The following is a 19,348-nucleotide window of genomic DNA, read 5'->3' on the forward strand; positions in this document are numbered from 1 at the left end:
TTTGTCAGTTCATCTCTGCTAGTAACTAGTTACGATTATATTGTAATAATTTTCAATTGTACAGTAGATTTTTGAAAATTGTATTTTATCTATAGTAGGAATTGATTCAAGATATAATAACAAATTACCTTGATTTAAAGATTTTTCCACTGAAACATGTTTTTTCTCCACCTTCCTTCAACTCCCAGGAGTTTTGGATGACAGATCTCAAACTCAGGAGCCGTCTTGTTCAGACCTCTTCCTGTTTCCAGATGAAAGTGGAAATGTCTCACAAGATCCAAGTCCCACTTATGCTTCGTTCACTCATCACCTGATAACTGAGGCCATGGGAGATATTCCCGCAGAAAGTGATGATTTCTGCATTCTTTTTGCACCCAAAGTTGCCGTTGCTGTAAGAAGCTTTGAGAATTACTAAAAAAATCCATATATAAACTCAATTAGAGAAAAGCCTATGTAAGACCTGGACAAATTAGCTTTCATAGCTTTTTGTGATTGCTTAGTGATATTTTTATCAGTGAGCGTAGCAGAAAAATAATCTTTCTGTTTGAAAGGGCTTCATCTCAGCAGTATGTAATTGTTCTCTGCTCTGAATATTACATTAAACTATATTGGCAGTTTTCCTACATTTTAGTCATGTTTTATCATTGCCATTTTGACTTACAATAATGGCGTAGTTAGGAAAAAAAAGTTTTAAGCAAAATACCGTATTTATCAAAAATAGGAGCTTTGCACATCTTCTAATTGTTTATTCATTTATCTCATACTCTAAGCTTTCAATGCTTTTATGGGCCTAAGATCCTTGCCAAACCTCAGAGAAAAGCTTGTGTGTCACTTTACAGCACTGTCTGTCCACTGCATTAAAAGATTTAGGAAACTATACCCAAACTCTTCGAAAACAACTTGTGTTCATGTTTTTCATAGTATCTCTGGTTGTATTCTTTTTAATAGACAGAATTAGTTCTGGATCCCTGATTAGAAGCTGTATTTGCCAGTTACCTTTGAGCTTGTTTGTTTCCAAAAATGGAAGCCTGGGCTTATGGTAGCCTGGGCTCTGCCATGGTTTTTTGTTTGTTTTCAACTCTTGTTTTATTCAGTTTGGATGAGGAGGGTTTTTTTAAGTACTTCTCAGCTTCTAGTTTATTTTTATGTGCTTTTTGTCTTTAAGTTACTTTGTAAGAATCATTCCTAAACTAAGCCTGTGTCGTATAAGCTTTAGAAGACAGTACAGAATAGTTTCGTTTCTTTTCATAGGAAAGAATTAGACGTCTCAATAAAGAAAGCAGATTTCACCTTCTCAATGCTATATTTTTTTTTTTAAAATTAGGAAAAAGAGGAAGAGCCAGTAATAAAAATAATGGTTGATGATACAATTATCATAAAGGAAAATCATTTCAGCCAACCTATAAAAAAGACAGATACAAGCAAAGCTCCCCTTCATTTTCCTGTTCCTCTGGTACGCTATGTTGTGAAAGAAATCTCTCTTATTTGGCATCTTTATGGCGGAAGGGATTTTGGGACTGCACCACCATCATCTCCAGCTAAAAGTTTCATGTAAGTGTTTGATGTAATTCCGTAGATTAGAATATTTAAAAATATTTAATTTTCCTTTGATTTGAGGTTAGTCTCACTATTCAATCTCAAGTCTCTCTCACTTGCTTCTTCACTCCCTCCTCGCAAAGAATCAATTATAGAATGGTTTGGGTTGGAAGGGACCTTAAAGATCATCTGGAATCTTCTTATTCAGTTTAGCGCCACACACCAGAGTGTATTTTCCTGTATCTTAACCTGGACAAGCTGGGTTTGGTTTTGGTGGTTTTTTGGGGATGGAGGGATGGGTTTGCTTTTAAGGGTTATATTAGAAGTTAAATTTTCCTAAAGCAATTGAGGCTTAAGGAGCATAAGAGACTATCACTATCGTATCTGGAGTCTGGTAAGCTAAAGAGTAATTAATATTATCACAGCCAAACTTAGGGAAGTGTTTTATGAACGTCAGTTTGGTGGGAAGCATACAGCTAGCATTCTGCTTAAGTATGCATTACTTGAACAATAAAGTATTTGGTTAACAGTAACACAACTTCCAGTATTTTTTTGGCATTTTCTATTATTTTTCTCTTGTAACCATTAAAATACTAGTAAGTTACATCCAGTGAAACGTACACACTTTTATTAACAGGGAGATAGCTTTAAGTTTAATCTGCAAAACGTATTTTTCCTTTTTATTTCCCCAGAAGTCCCCATAGTTCTCCTTCTCATACACCAACAAGGCATGGACGGACTACAGCATGTGGAGGAAGAGGAAGAAACCCAGACTTCCTAATGGAAATACAGTTAAGCAAGGTGAATGACAGCTTCAGCCATGACTGTCTGTATGTGAATATCTTTACATGTTACAGCCGTTTGATAACAGCTTTCCATTAGAATTCTGTAGGATTTCTTCCGTTAGTATCTACATCTAAGCAATCACTTTGAAGGTGATGAATTTAGAATTTGTTTATCAAAAAATGTATTTGTTCTTCTAGCACAATATTGTTTACTTGCTGAATAAACATTTTTCTAAAGATGAAGGGTATTTATTATAATATTCTTAAAGTTTCTGTTTATTATAACCACGTTTTACAACTGCTGTTCTGTTTTTCTGTCTTCAGTTCTACTCTGAATTGATACACCTATTATGAAATTAAATGTTCTAGCAAAATAACCAGGATGTAGGTCTGTTGAGACACTCAGTGGATCGGTTCATGATAACTGGATATTAAATAACATCCAATATCGCAATATTATTCCTGTATTTCCCCTAACATATTTAGCACCCTTCAGGCATGACTATGTTACTGTTGTTGTTTTTAAGCCTGTGCTTAGCTCTAGCATAGAAACTACATGCTTGATTCTGGCGCTGTGAAGAATATTGGCAAGGAATTAACCAAATTTCATGTTAAATGGATCAGTAACAAAACTTCTTTAAAATAAGGTTTTCTCAAACATTTCCATAAAAATGAAAGCTACTACATAAAACTAAATGCCTTTTATAGTCTACATGAGTTCCTAGAGCTTAAAATTCATCCCATTAGCACTTCAAACTTGCCAGAAGTGTTTGACACTTATTTTAGCCTTTTCTAGAAAAAACATGATATTGCCATAAAAAAAAGGAAAAAAGGAAGCATTTAATATTCCACGTGGAAAACTTCATATGTAGAAGTATAGCAATCTCTATTAATTTGCAGTTATTTAATGAGTTGGTGTTAATACTGAGGCATAAAGTCTTTTTTTTTTCCCCTACTCGTACTCCTAACTTGGTACAAAGCTTAATAATAATAATAATGTTTAAACAAGAAATTAAGGAGAAGAGTGTCAAAAACATAAAGTTTCTGAGCAGTGTGTGTGATAAACATCTATTTTTCTCTTCAACACTTAAAATGTTCATTATCATGTGTATCTTGAGTACAGGGCATTTCAATACAGTGTTTCTTAACATCTCAGTACCTGGCCAGTAGAGGCCACTGTTCTGCTTGCTGTATCTGCTCTGCTTCATTACATTGCAGGCAGGGATGCTGTGGGGATTATTGAGACAGGGAATGATTTGTAGGTAACCACAGGTCTTTGATTGCAAATGAGAACTACATCAAGAGATGAGGAAAAGGAGAGAATTCAGAATTCTTTAGAATTTAAGAAAGATGATGGATTAGAATTTATATGGACTAAAGTGGATAAAGAAGAAGGAAACTGAGACTGGAGGAAGCTATTTGAGAAGCCTGTTGGTAGGGAAGAAACCTTACTTTCCTAAGTGTAGAAGGTGCAGGATTCACAAACTGCAAGATTGCCTGGTACAGGCTTTAACATGATGTAAGACAGATGTCAGGATTGAGAGGAAAAAGAACAGTCAATATTAAAAGGAAAAGCAAAACTTGTTCTTTGTCTTACACTGACTCTTTGTTTTGGCCCGAATTTGCATCCTAAAATATGAACATGTACACATCTAGGAATTGGAAGATCTCTACTGCTAGACGTGAAAAATCTGAATAGTTTTCAGAAGTCCTAATACTATTCCTGAAAATTTAAAATAGTAGACAGCTTTTCAAGTTCTTATGTGTGGCGTGGGTTTTTGTTTTCTTTTTTTTTTTTGGTGGTGTGGTTTTTTTTTTTTTTTGAAAATAATATTCTATTGTTAAAGGTTGTTTTTCACTGAAGCCAATTATGCTGGTTTTCTTTCCTTTTTTAAAAGGTGAAATTTCAGCATGAAGTATACCCTCCAGGTGGTGCAGAAGGTGAATCCAGTCTGTTGGAGCAGCCAGTGTCACGGCAGGTTTTTGTTGTTCAAGACCTGGAGATTAGAGATCGCTTAGCTACATCACAGATGAATAAATTTCTCTATCTCTACTGCAGTAAGGAGATGCCCAGAAAAGCACATTCAAACATGGTACAGTTATGGAATATGTTAATTCATTATGATTATAGTGGTTGAACTATCGCTATGGAGATTGTATACATTTCTTAATCTTGCAGAAGAAGGAACATGAGGTCATGGAACATAGAAGTAATATAACTTGTTGACAGTTATTTGCTTGACTCCTTGTGGATATTAAAACTAATTAAAAAGTCAGTTTGAATATTAATGTGTCAGGTATTAATGTTTTTGAGATTCTGTCAGTTTAAAAAAAGTAGATGTGCAGGACTACTTTGGTAGCTTTCAGATTTTGGTTTTGAACAAACATCTGGTTGTATGAGTACGATTAGACTTTTCACTACATGTGCAGAGTTGTAGTTTTATGATATAGTGTAGTCTTACTGGTTCTATAAAGGATTTACGAATTTGTTTTTTTGGGTTTTCTTATTTTAATTTTCTTTTTTATAACAACCATAATAAGTTATTTATTCAACACTGGCTTTATAATTGGTAGGTGGAATCAGATTAGTACAGAGGCTTTGCAGTAAATGTTTTTCCTAGCTAGTGTTCTGAGATACAATAATTGTGAACGTTACTACTGTTTTTTTATCTTGTTGCTTTTTTTTTTCTCAGTTAACAGTTAAAGCATTGCATGTCCGACCAGAGTCTGGCAGATCTCCTCAGGAATGTTGTTTACGTGTTTCACTAATGCCACTTCGCCTCAATATTGACCAGGTTGGTTGTGCCAATGCAAAAAAATAAAATAAATTTTTATTTAATAATACTGGGTTTTCTACCAGATACTTGTAACCATCATACATGTTTTATGGGGTTATTTTCTTGGTTTGATACCTTTTTTATTTATGATCAATCACACATATCTTTGGATCTCTACTGATCTGTTTATATCCATGATAGAACTTGCCTTCTGCTCCAGCTATTACAGAGAGTAGCCTTCTTTTTAATTTAAAAACTAAGAATATCTATACACTTGGCTGTTTACTCAATAATACCAGTTTACTTCCTGAGAATTGTGATGGTCTCTAATGTTTTGAAATCATGGCTTTTAAAAAGCATATACTTGTTCTTGACTGATCGTGCTTTATTTGTTCATGAAGTGGCTTTGGTGTTTTTAATTGAAAAAAGTTAATCATTAACCAGGAAGCCATTCACAACATTTTAGTCAAGGGCACTCAACACTTGAGGACTGCTTCTATACTCTGAAGGCTTTGGTCTCGCTATCAACTGCAGTGGCATGAAGAACAGAAATGAGACAAATTGTTTTACTTTCCGTAGCATACCTTTGTGCAAAGTATTTTTCATACACTTAAGAAGAGTTGGGGTTTTTTTTCTACACCAGTAAGGAAGCTACATATGTTTGTGCATTCAAATTTAAAGTGCAGTTATTACTGTTTGTTGAGGCATTTCTTGCTTAATTTGTTATGTGCAGAGAGATGTGGGGTTTTTTCAAGAGCACAGTTAGGAGTTCTATACCGACCTTCTGTTTCCCTCAACACACGTTAGAGACCAGGTTTTTATTTTACTGTTAGAAAAATTGAACTCTGTATAGTTTGTAATAATTTCATATAGAAAAATAACATGGAAACACTGCCATGTAGTGAGGAAATATGTTCTCTCTTGATTACTTTTCTGAGTCTTTTGTACCATAAACAAAATTCACCTTTACAACTTCTGCAAAATTAACCATGGGTTTCTTGGAAGCACAGGGCTGCATGCAGTCATGTTAGAAATTCTTGTTATTACTACTTACGCTTTCTGCTTATCAGTTGGAAACAAAAAAAAAAAAGAAAAGAAAGTCCAGATGTCATTAATTATAGGATGAACAAGACACCAGTGTGATGCAACTGACTGACAAGACATTAACAGCAGAGTGGCAAGATGTGATCTGGAATAATTTGTCTGACATTGGCAGTATTAGAGATCAATATAAACTATACTTGAATACCCTTTTATTGGAAATCAGAGAAAAATTTATAGCCGTTAAAACACTTGGGTTCTGGAACAGTCTCCAAAATGAGAGTAGATGATGAAAACAACCCTGCAGTTTTAAGACAGAGCTAGATAGATTATGAAATCATATTATATGTAGCAGAGGGCAATGACCAAATGACCAAGAGGGTCTTTCTGGTTTCTGACCTGGATTTCTATGTGGCTTCTGCACTTGTTAAAGGATCAAAAAGAAGAAATGTGTTTTGATCTATATCTGTATAGAAAAAAAGAGCTGGAATAGTAGATAATATTTTTTAGAGATTTGGGTATTTTTCTTTTTTTTTTTTTTTTTTTTAACCTGATTGTGTTTTATTTTTGACATTAGGATGCCTTGTTTTTCCTGAAGGATTTTTTCACTAGCCTCTCTACAGAGGTAGAACTCTTAGTTACTCCAGATCCTGAAGGTATACTTTTCAAAAATCTAATATGAGTGCTGCTTCTTTCTGCTTTAATGTGTGTACATGTCTATAAATTCACATGTGAATCTCGTGTGCATAAAAGAACTTACGTTAGTGACCAAACCCCAACATTAGTAACTAATTTGTTAGAACGCAGAAACTTTGGGTATTTTAGTTTTGTATTTTATAAATACCAACAAAGGTCTTCAGCATCTGGGATCTCCATTGCATAAAAGGTTTCACCAAAATTGGACCATATTTAATAAGAACTTCTGAAAAAATTGAGGACAGGGTATATGATATTAGGAGTTGTTATTAGATAAAACAAATACATTATTTATGTAACCCCTAGAGAAAGGAACAGTTCAAGATTATAAATAAGCAGTACAATGTATGTATACGGTTAAAGCAGTACTTCTAATCAACTACACAATCTGATGCAAAACCCAGTATATTTTGAAAAGCATATTTCCTCTATTAACTATATTTGTGAGTTTGTTAGCAGCTATGCTTTACCGATTTCTGTTGAGACGTCATACTGAAATGCATAGGTAATGAAGTACTCTGCAATACTGCCATTAAAACTAGATGGATTATTTATGCTGATGCCTAAACCTCAACTTAAGTTTCTTGTAATAACTTCTATTGATAACTAAGATATTATCTTACTAAGAGAATCTAAATATTGTCCTGCTAGTAATTCCTATTAATAAGCATTAGAGCTTACTAAGGACACAGTAACTGTATAAAACACAATCTTTTTGTAATCGCTGTGAAAAATATGAGTCAGTTTACTGTGTATAACTTCTTATCTTAGTTAAAAAGTCTCCTGGTGCTGAAGTTACGTGTAGTTTGCCCAGGCATGTCAGCAGCCTTAAGGACCCAAGTCCAGTCATTTCTTTCTCATCACACAAGCAAGCAAATGAAAATGGTAGCATTGATTCTATGGATGTGGTTAATGGAGATGATCATCATTTCTCACAAGAAGTGACATCATACAGTGATCAGCCAGTATTTTTCAGGTAAACTTCCATTACAAAATTTCCAGTGACACACAGCTGTTCTGCTGAATGTTTTAAGAAGGTGTGATGATAAACTATTCAGACCTTATGACAAGGTGCATTTTTTTGTTTGTTTATTGACTGATTGTGGAAATCAAATATATTTGTTTCTATCACTAGAAGGTAACTAACAATTTTCTTATTAACTCTTGCACACTACTGGGCACAAGAAAATAAAATCAATTAAAATTCTGCCATGTACAGAACAAGTAATGAGATGTTTTACAAATAAATAAAAAGAGCAGTCTTTGTACTCTTATGTCTAACAATGTAAATTAGATCTAATATAACCAGAGATGAGAGTATATAAGGGAAAAAGATATCATGAGTTAATCATGAGATTAACATATCACAAGAGAAACTAGTGTAGTCCTAACTGGGAAGTGATTATAAAAATTTCAGCTTGTTATGCAAAAGTTTTCTTGTGTATTCAGATTATAAGTGCCTCTAACAACAGATGTGTACTTTGGGGAAGCAGTGCAGAGCCAAATTATGAGAGAATAACTGTGGTTCTATTTCATCACATAAATCACCAACAGAGTTTTTTAATAAGTTCCAGCTGCAGGGCTAAATTTTGCCCACAGAACCATCATTAGCCATACTTTTTTTTTTTGGTAACTGAAATTCATGCTGTGAAAATTGAGGGAGGATGTTCACCTGCAGGATTAGTAGCACTTTTGCAGGATTGTTAAGTTTATTACAAGTGCTAAGCTTGACTAGAATATTCATAAACCAAGAAAAGCAAAATTTGTCATTGTATTTTGTACACTTATCCTGAAGCACTAACTCGGTAACTAGAGGATTTATGGTTTACAGAAAGGGGTATGGCATCCTATTCCAGGAGGATGGGAAACCATGGGGTTCTTTTTGAAAGGATAATTTTATTTCCTTTTCATATTTCTCACTATAAAATTTTCTTTGTATATCCCAGAGAATTTCGTTTTACATCAGAAGTTCCAATACGGCTTGATTACCACGGCAAACACGTATCAATGGATCAGGTTTGTGTATAATGCTGATGCTGTAGAACAAAAAATTGACGTTGTTTGTTTTGTTCCACCCCCACCCCGCCCCGCCCCGCCGTGAGTTGGGGCTCCCTACTCATTATTGATGTGATCTTGAGAAATGTAGAACGCTTTTTTTTTTTCTCCCTTAGTTTCAATAAAGCTTAACCTTGTTTTACTCTTAATTTGAAAACTAGGGGGTGGATCCTCCAGTTACGATTAACTCAGAATGAGACTTGAAAGTCACATTTATCAACTCAGTGACTGGCTGAAAATCTTTCTAAACAGCTGTGGTGCCCCTCAAAGGATGATACCACTATCTGATGCCAGAACTGTGCATTTTACTTTCTTCCTCATTAATGCCAGAATAAAGTATTGACTTTTTTCTTTCTCCTTGTTTCCTTCCCTTGCAGTCTAGTAATGTATGGGCTTGAGTGGCAATTGCATAATCTAATACAGATTAAAAAAATGCTTACAGTTCTTTTTTAAATATGTATTGGTTACCATACTGAGTTTACAGAGCTGACCTCAAAAAATCCTGTTTGCGCGACCAGATTTGTACTCTGTCATGGCAAATTGGTAACAAAATATGGACAAGTAAAAGCAGCAACTTCTTGAATTTGCACTGCTGCCAAAGAAATCAAAACATGAAATAGCAGCTTTAGAATGCCTCGGACACACTAATGCCAGAGCTTTGTTTTTTTAATTTGTTATATCAATATTTCTGAAGAAGGCCTCTTGTATCCAGATGTTTTTCTTAGAGTAGCCAATTAAGCCAGATTCCATCTTTTGCAAGTTTTCATGTAACATAATTTATAGCACTGTAACGAGTAGCATTTGGGAGGCTGGGGGAGAATCAGTTTAGACAGAAATACCTGCAATAAGAGTCAATATGATGAAATTATTTCTCACCTACAGATTGCACAGGATGAATAAACTCATATGATAACAAAATATTTCACTTACAGGGGACACTAGCTGGGATTCTTATTGGGCTTGCTCAGTTAAACTGCTCAGAATTAAAACTGAAGAGACTTTGTTACAGACATGGGTAAGTTTATTGAATTGTTGATTAACATTGGTATTGCAAATTGAACAAGTTTATGGTGAATAACTGAATGTGGCAAGCAAAAAGCAAATTCTCTGATAAGAGGCACTTGCAAAATCCAAGACACTTTTTGACTTTGCAAATATTTCTTTATTTTAGTTTTTGTCAAATATATAGCGTTCAAGAAGAACATATATTTTCAGGACAGTATTTAATATATGTGCTGGTCTTGGTGCTAAACTCTTTTAATTTTAGTTGTATGTTTACTTCCTATTGAACTGGATGTGATTATACAGTCTTGAACTTCTCTTTTATGAAGCACATATGCATGAAACACTTGGGTTAGCCAACAGCAACAAAAGATGACACTTGAAAACAGCTTTCCTTTTGTTTAAATGACATCTTTGTTTACTTCAATGAATAATGCATTTATCGTATTAGAAATTGTATGTTTTTAAAAAAATACTAATAATTTTACTTCAGTTTATTAGGTGTGGATAAATTGTTCTCCTATGCCATCAGTGAATGGCTTAATGATATAAAGAAAAACCAGCTACCAGGAATTTTGGGAGGAGTAGGGCCTATGCATTCGCTAGTGCAGTTAGGTAAGTTAATTCTTATTTCTATTCGGACAGTTGTTTTAAACAACATGGCAGTTGTTTTAAACAAACAAACAAAACTCAACAAAAAAAACCCAACAAACAATGTTGATGCTTGTTTTCACTTCCTCTCAAGGCATTCCGCTTATCTAAGCGAACTTTCTAACTATCATGTTCTGTCTTCTTTTTTAGTCCAAGGTCTGAAAGACTTGGTGTGGTTACCAATAGAGCAGTACCGGAAGGATGGCCGTATTGTAAGAGGCTTTCAAAGAGGAGCAGCTTCTTTCGGTACTTCCACTGCAATGGCAGCACTGGAGTTAACAAACAGAATGGTTCAGACTATACAGGTATAGTGTATTATTTCTGGAGTTAGACATAAAATGAGAAGTGTTGCTAGTAAGTGCTCTATATTAAGCTAATATCTTAATGCCATATATTTAAGGTTAGGAGCATGTCTTTGGGGGAAAAAAAAAAAGGCAGCTATATAAATAGGAAAGCAGAGACTGGCCAAAGCTTGCAGCAGTCTGTGAGGTGGCATCAGATGGAATGGTTAGAAAATTGTGTTAAAATATTGCTGAACACCCAAGCTGTTACATGTTTCTTACTGTCTTTAATGTATTACAATGTACAGATTAATACTAAAATACTCAGCTGCACTAAAAAATCACTGATACTGAGAAAGATGATTTCTTTGCATATGTATATTTTCCAGTAATAGATTCTTCACTTTTTTTAAAAATGTCAGCTTATCTGTGCTTACTTAAAAAAAACCAAACAACAACAAAAAAAAAAACCCGGGGCGGGGGGGGGGGGAGAAAAAAACAAAAACCCCACAAAACCAACCAAACAAAAAAAATGCCTCAAAAACAATGCTAATTGTGTTGATGTACACGAAGTCTATAAAGCTTTCTGGATTTAAGCCTAAAGTAATCTTGGATTAAAGTGTTGATAGATTTATGTTCCTTAATGTAAAATACATAATGAAAATATGCTTTTACCACCTAATTTTGCAAAAATTGTAGATGTGCCTAAGCTTGAACATACATAGTTAAAAAAAAAAAGGTATTATTCACATGAGTGGAATTATATGTATGCTTGTGTGTTTGTAAGAAAAATCAAATATTTCAGTTTCTATCATTTTGTGCAGATTAGAGGATGCTTTTAAAGGAATGGCAGTTGTGGGGGAAGAAACCCTACCAAAACCTGCAACATCCGTTCTTTCATTATGGAACTTAATGTATAGTTACAGCTGCATCCATTCCAGAAGTTCTAGTACTAAACCTTAACCTGACGTAAATGAATATTATTTGCGGAATTAAAATTCTTTTATTTCAATTATGTCACCCTGCTCAAAGTTGTGATCGGATGCTATAAGAATACTTACATATTTTGCATTCGCTCCTGATCTTCAGGCAGCTGCAGAAACTGCATATGACATGGTATCACCAGGGCCTACTTTTATTGAAGCAAAAAAGATCAAACGATTCCCTCGCCATCGTTTAGCTCATCAGCCAGTAGACCTACGGGAAGGTGTAGCCAAAGCATACAGTGTAGTAAAAGAGGTGAGTGCAAAAGTAATTGTCCTTAATCAAACTTAAGAATTATTTCCTAAGACAGCAAATAAAATATCAGATGTTAGTTTAAGCTGACCACAGGAAGAAGGGAATTACTGTCTTCACCAGTAATCTTAAATCAACAGAAACCTCGCATGGAAAAATCAGAGAAACAGAAATAAACTAAGATGTTACGCAGATAAGCGTGAATAGGACTTCAGCGTTCTACAGTTGTGAGGGTTTACAGTTATTCGGAGACATGTAAACCTGATTTCCCGCCCCGCGTCATCTATCCTTCCCTTCCCGCCCCTCCCCCCCCAGTTACTGTTAATTCTGAGATTGCTAGAGTTAAAGCATAATGCTGGATTTAAAACAAGTGAAAGCTCTCTTTACTATGACAGTGTATTAAAAATTAGAATGCTGACCTCTATTTATTGTACTTTTTGTCTTGTACTTCCAGTTAGTTGTACCTGATATCATGTCTAGGAAGTTAGGCCCCAGCTGGGGAGTTTTCAGTGAATTCTGTCATTTTCGAATAGCTCACAGTACCCCACAGCTTCTTCCCTTAGGCACAAGAAGTGCTACCATGTAACCAGAAGTTACATGAAATACTTTCATCTGTAAGTTCATAGTAGTGTTATTTCGAGCCTCATTAGAAGAACTAAATCATACTCGTATCAGTATAGTTGTACTACAGTTGTAATACAAATCACAAAGAAGATAAATGCTAAGCAGTTTAAGTTTCCCTTAAAATTAGGAGAGGTTGCTTTTTCTTTTTCAGTGTGACTTAATTTCTGTTAATTTCTTGAAGGGGATTACGGACACAGCCCAAACCATCTATGAGACTGCTGCTCGTGAGCATGAAAACAGAGGAGTAACTGGAGCAGTAGGAGGAGTCCTCCGCCAAATTCCACCAACTGTGGTGAAACCTTTCATTGTTGCAACAGAGGCAACCTCAAATGTTCTAGGTGGAATGAGAAACCAGATCAGGCCAGATGTACGTCAAGAAGAGTCTCAGAAGTGGCGCCTTGGGGAGGATTGAGATTATAAATCTGGCTCAGCAGGCAGATAGCAAGGCTGGAAATACAGAAGATTGTCCCGTTGGCAGCTTTAGGTGGAGCTTACTTTGTTTTGTCATTCTCATCTCAGGAACAAATGAGGTTTTCAATTATTGTTAGCAAAACATCCAACCAAAAATATTTATGAAGTGAAAAGCAAATTGGTACTTGCTTATGCTGTGTGTTACCAATACATTTGGTAGATAGTGCCAAACATAGCGAAGCATGCGCTGCCAACTCAAGAGACATGCTTGCTCTATTCTGTTTACCATATTTTTCTTGGTAGATTTAACATCTGAAGCAGTAGCCTGTGTGGTGAAACTAAGAATACTTTAAAGATGTTTTCTAAGCATAGTCAAAGACCTGTCTTCAATAAAGGGCTCTGCAGATGCTCTTCACAGACTAAAGGATAAAGGCTTTCATTTTGGACATGAGACATGAAGACTATGTAATGTGGAAGCAGATAAGATAATATTGTTTAGTGGTCATAAGCATCGCTTTTAGTGTGGCACTTACAGCAAGGGCAAGCTTGATAATCATTCAGAATTTAGATTCAGTGTTGATACGCCTATGAACAGGATTTGTTCCTAAATATTAAATACCTACTTTTGTGGGTCTTTGAAGAACCTGAATGTTGCAGAAATGTTCTGTTGTGTTGCACTTTAAAGGATATGGCCTGTATATTGTGCTTTTTTTATAGTGTGAATAAAATGTAATGTGCATTATCCTTTATGTGGTTTAGAAGCTTACACAAATTATTGAAAAGTGCATCATTTGATGATGATCCTACAGAAAAAGTGTCTTAAATTTGTTTAAACTACTCATATGTAAAAACACTTTAGTCTTCTGTTACACTACTTACAATGCTAAAAATAACTATTCTTCAGGAAAACAGCAGTTAAATATTATTGTGGCCAACAGTTCTTTGTAAGAATGAGAAATCCTAAGTAAAGTAAAAACAAATTATTTCAAAATTTCGTAGTTAAAATTCTATAGAGACTTCATTTCAGTAATCTGCTTTTATTTGAAGTTCATATTCTTGCAAAGTTGCTGCTCTCTCAAGGTATTTTTAATTTAAATTGTGCATCGTCAGTTATTTGACAATGAGTATTTGGGGTCATTTAATTTGAACTGGGGATGGGTGAGAAGATTTTAAAAAAAAAAAAAAAACCAACAACAACAAAACCCTTCAAAAATCGAAGTTGGTACTGACATTATTTACAGCTTAATAGGTGATCAGGGTCTCCACAGAGCTTTATTAAGCAACTGACATTGCGCCATTTGTGGGTAGTTAAAAGGCTCAGCGTTAGCTGTGCAGGAATAAACTCCTTTTGCTTGTATTAACAAAAACTGGAGGATAAAAAGTAAAGACTATTCTGAATAGAAAAATATTCATTTTGAATTTCAACAACTTAACACTTTGGATGACTAGCCAGAATGTAAGTTCCTCATAGTCCTCTGCTTGTCGTAAGTGGAAATCCTGCAAATAAGCTATGTGGAAAATCTCCACTGAAAGAGGGACATCAGATGCTTTTGATTAGACTTCAGTCTCTAAGGGTGACAAGGAAGTAGTTTCCCTCTCTTTTATTTAATGCCTGCCACTAGCAAAAACTTCGCTGATGGGCCTTACAGGACAAATAGGAGTGTATGAAGGAAAATAGTTAACTGCTTGTTCATCTTGATATGATACTAGCTATTCCTGAACACCAAAGAATCTGGCTGGAGGGTAAATGATTTGAAAATGTCCCCTCTGCTGGGAAGACTTCTGCAGTCTGCTTTATTATTTTTCATAAAATAAAACTTCAGTTACAAACAAATTCTTGCATTGGGTGACAGGTGATATACAAAGTTTTGTTTTCATTCACTGGAATACTCTAAGTTGTGGTACGCTTTGAAGACGTGGTTATTTCAGTTAAACAACTTGCTGTAAGCAGAAGGAGATGCTTTTGAGAGGACAAATACCTGCAGATTTAACGATGTGAAATATTTTCTGATGTAAAAATACTTGATGCAGTTTATGTCCAGTAATTAGAGAGCTCTGCTTTAGTGAGAGCTGAAAGCTTGAGCATTTTGCACAGGAATGAGTTCCATGTTTGCAATTTGGCACCTCCTGAATGCCTTCTCAAGAAGTGGCGATAAGTCAATGCAAGTAAGTAGCAATGCATCATTTTCATTTGCAGTTACCGTACTATGTAATTTTGGCTGGTCCAGTTCATCCAGTTAATTGGAGTATACTGTAATAGTATAAATCTACATATTTTCTTCCTTTCTGACATTGCTGAAAAGGAGCAGTGGCATTTCAGTGTTTTAATTTTCAATTCTGTCATGAACTGATTGTACTGCAATGCAATTAGAATATATTTTTATATGACGGCGTGCTGTCAAGGTAAAACATTTTTATAGAGTGTCTCTCATTGTCAGCAATACAGATTGTACAAATTTATTAAACTTCACTTTTCACTGTGTAAACCCTTGCATTTACTGCTTGCACTTTATTGAGCCTTTTCAGTGAAATTGATTTAAATTTTTTTCCCACATTTTATTTTTACAAGCAGTTTCTTAATTTTTGGATGTATATTCTGCATTGTTTTTCAGTTGTAACATGATCTTCCAGTGTTTGAAATGTTTAGGAAAAAAAACAAAAACAAAAACAACAAAAAACCAACAACCAAAACCCACAAAACTTGCCAAACTAGTCTTTACACTAGGACCTTGTTTTCAGTATGTGTCTTATATGGAGTAGCTTGTGTTTTAAATCAAAAAGTATATATCGTGTATGAGAAGGGATTCATCAAATGCTCTGCTCAATACTGGAAGTGTAAAAACTTAAAAAAAAAATACACAAAATGAGATTTGACTCGACATACATACTGGAAATGGAAGCCTATGGGTACATTACTGTATTTTCTGTTAGCACGAGGAGATCTGCAAAATATTGTTGTACTTGAATTTTCCACTGAAATCAGTTGCTATAGATACTAGGACTTTTCATATTTGTAGTGGCTGTAAACTGTCACAGTCCATGTTTAATGTTCCAATTCTTTAATATTGAACTGACTAACTCTACTACTGCTACTACTATTACTTAGACTGATACTGTCCTGATGGACAGAACTGGGTCATCCTGGGTTTTCTTAAGCATCCTGGCACTTCAAATAAGACAATGATGAGTGCCTGGGAAGCACCTGAAAAAAGAGTCATCTTTTGAAAAAACAAAACCAAACCCATGGTTCATAAGAATCTTAGCAGTGACTGAGAGCAACAAATCATCACATCCATGCAAAGGCAGCTTCCATTTTCTTTCCAATACCAGTTCACAGTTCCTAAATACTGCAGCTTTTTAGCAATGCAGTGTATCCTACGCGTACTTGCCTAATGATGAGCATTAGGTCAGTCACCAGTGAGTTCATATGTGCTTAAGGGATGTGTCTGGTTTTATTTTCTCATTAAGTGGTTGGTAGTGAACAGCCATCACTTGCTTTCATTTACAGTTGCTTAACTGAGTTGCCAAGAAAGGTTTCTTAATAAACCAAAAAGCTGTTAAATGGTTATGTACAAGACATTCTTACTGAACGTGATCCATATACCTGCAAATGTGATACTGATATTACTTTAAATATTGAAATGTATGCATTTTGTAAAACAGTGAAATCTAAGAATTTGTTTAGAGTAGTTAAATACTTCTAAATCTTTTAAATATCTTAAATCTCACAGCAATATAAGCATTGTCAGAAAAGGTGTGGGTATTTATGTCAGTTTGGATCCCTAGTGTGCATAGTTCTCTCAGTCTCCAGGCCTCATGATTTAAGCTTCTGACAACTGTTTTAAGTTGCTCTACATGCTGAATCTTGTTTACAATTTAAAAAATGAGATACTACAAATTAAGTACATAAATACAAATCATGCATTTGTACTGGATTTCTTAATGGTAAGGTAACTCAGACAGGAACACAGCAATTTGTGTATATGTTTGTGTATATTTTTTACATTTTTTGCATTTATAGTAGTTTTGTGGTATTGTTTGTATATAGTTTGCTAGTGTAAAGAATATAATCTCATGAAATAGAAACCACTGTTGAAGGGAATTGACTATTTCAACTTGAGTTATTTTGCTTAAAGTTCTTGTCCCCTCAGTATGTCTTTGAGAATTATTTTTGACCATAATTTATATGGCACCAAAAGTGTATATTTTAGCTTATTAAAATGCTGAAAGGCCTGAGTGCAAATAGGTTGTCCTGTTAAATATGTTTAATGGAAAAAATACAAATTTGTAACAATACATAAATAAATATCTTAATTTGTTCCTTGAGTTGGTTTTCTCTGACTGAATATAACTAATGTAAAAAACAGTCTCCCAAAATAACAGAAGTTAACTGTAGAAGCTTTTTACCTACCTGGCTATACAGCTGTACCTCAAAAATTGAAAAAAGTTTTATATTGAAAAAAAAACTTTAAAATTGCACGGAGGTCAAAAGCTAGGAAATAAATTAACCTTGCTGATACAACTTTAACCTGCCTCTGTAGTGCATCTACAAAGCGCTCTTTAATGGTATGATCACATACTGTCTCTCCCATAGGCCTGTTGCCACATTTAGTTACTGAGTATGTGTTTCTTACCTCCACATTCAGTGGAGACTTTAAAGCTTTATTAGCTTCCAAACCCTGTAGAGAATGCAAAATAATTAATTCCTTTCAGGATGCTTGTATGATGCCCACTTCACAGGCATTTAGTTAGAAGCATCTGAAAAGGGATCTTACAAGGCTGAGTACTGACTGGGTAGTATTAAATACTGGTGGCAGTGCTAGATCCCTGAATGATGAGAGACGTGACAGGTGTAAATAATTTTCTATTGTGTTTTGTAATGTTCTTATAGCTTAGGGGGAAAAAAAAAAGGCACTGTATAATGCCTGGGTAACTATTGTGTCTAACAGTAACCCTTTATTTTAGAAGGAAGCTGACTCCCACCCTGTGCAGCTCCTCCTTTCCCTTTTTTTAAGCAAAACCTCGTATGAACTAACTTCCGATTTCAGTATTTTTATTTAAAAGCTCTTAATTTTTTTTCTTTATTTAAGGAAGTTCTGTATAAGCAGAATGATAGAGAACGAGGGGGTTTTCTGGTGGTTTTTTTGTTTTGGTTTGGTTTGGTTTTGGTTTGGTTTTTTTTGCGTTTTTTTTTGCAAGCAAGGTGGACAAGTTTCTTCTCAGCTTTTCTAAACATTGCTCATAAGTGATCAAGAATATTTGAACAAATGCTGTGCTGAGGGGAAATACAGACCACAGAGGATAAATAGGGAACAGCTTGGAATTAGTCATTGATCATCCCAGGAAAGTACGAAAAATTAGAGGAATTTTTCACTTGTACCCAATACTTTCTTTCGTAGATCAAAAGTGATAAAGTTGCGAACTCCCCTGATTTGCAGTCTGTTCTTCCCTGGATTTTTGAGACTCATCTGTTACTCGTAAGAAAACAATTATATAAGAACTGCTAGTAAGTGTTCGTGCTTCTCTGAATTTAAGTCTGCCGTAATTCTAGCTTGTATCCACAAAACTTATATCCGCATGGCCGGAATACCAGGCTTCGTTTTGCACAGATGAGCCCTAGGGAGATGATACAGGGTGGCACAAGCTGGGATCATAACCCAAGGAAAGCGTCAAAGATCTATTTCTCTTTGTGATACCAAGGCGTACCAAGGATATTCCTGATGTCTCCAGGTTAGTCCCAAGAGCAGAGGAGACTGAGACTCCACAGCCTATGACGCTCCAACTAACTGAGAATTTATGGAAGCCACAGGTATGACATAACCCCTGGAACAACATTAGCTGGTGTCCTTGAACTGCATTCCTAATTGAGGATGACCCAGGCTGAAGTGTTCCTTTTTTTTCCCCTCCCTCTCTTTTTTTTTTTCTTCTTTCCTGTTAGTCATTTTTGTTAATAACCTTTCAAATGCGGTATTAAGTGATGTGTTTTTTCTGCCAATTCATATTTCTAGCAAATAGTATTTTAAGCCATCTGATATTATCATAGATGGTAAAAGACTGCATAAAGCTGCCTTTTTGTGGCAGATAAACTGAGGTTTCAAAGCTATTTTGTTCTGAAGTGGAGTGATTAGATGAAAGCAGAATTTACTGAAGGGCAACAGTGAAGTATTTACGGCCCCACAGGCAAGGAAACAGTTCAAGCTCCTTAGATGTTTGTCATGAGGATTTGTGAGATGGTTATATGTATTATAATTCT

General features: G+C 35.0%; 1 protein-coding gene across 5 annotated transcripts in view; it reads left to right on the forward strand.

The window, feature by feature from the left end:
• ATG2B (autophagy related 2B) overlaps positions 1–17,421 on the forward strand; it is a 51,475-nt gene extending 34,054 nt beyond the window's left edge. For 3 of the 5 annotated variants that reach the window (XM_075151130.1, XM_075151132.1, XM_075151131.1), the window contains exons 30-42: positions 189–391; positions 1,325–1,551; positions 2,229–2,337; positions 4,220–4,414; positions 5,015–5,116; positions 6,717–6,795; positions 7,607–7,811; positions 8,782–8,851; positions 9,823–9,905; positions 10,386–10,507; positions 10,694–10,848; positions 11,914–12,063; positions 12,866–17,421. In XM_075151130.1, coding sequence (XP_075007231.1) covers positions 189–391; positions 1,325–1,551; positions 2,229–2,337; positions 4,220–4,414; positions 5,015–5,116; positions 6,717–6,795; positions 7,607–7,811; positions 8,782–8,851; positions 9,823–9,905; positions 10,386–10,507; positions 10,694–10,848; positions 11,914–12,063; positions 12,866–13,096 — 1,931 coding nt within the window. In that variant the 3' untranslated portion in view covers positions 13,097–17,421. The remainder of the gene's footprint in view (positions 1–188; positions 392–1,324; positions 1,552–2,228; positions 2,338–4,219; positions 4,415–5,014; positions 5,117–6,716; positions 6,796–7,606; positions 7,812–8,781; positions 8,852–9,822; positions 9,906–10,385; positions 10,508–10,693; positions 10,849–11,913; positions 12,064–12,865) is intronic. The other 2 variants (XM_075151134.1, XM_075151133.1) reach the window with 1 other exon arrangement.
• Positions 17,422–19,348: the final 1,927 nt, after the last annotated feature.

The sequence above is a fragment of the Calonectris borealis genome, chromosome 5 (assembly GCF_964195595.1).
Source record: "Calonectris borealis chromosome 5, bCalBor7.hap1.2, whole genome shotgun sequence".
Classification (NCBI taxonomy): Eukaryota; Metazoa; Chordata; class Aves; order Procellariiformes; family Procellariidae; genus Calonectris; species Calonectris borealis.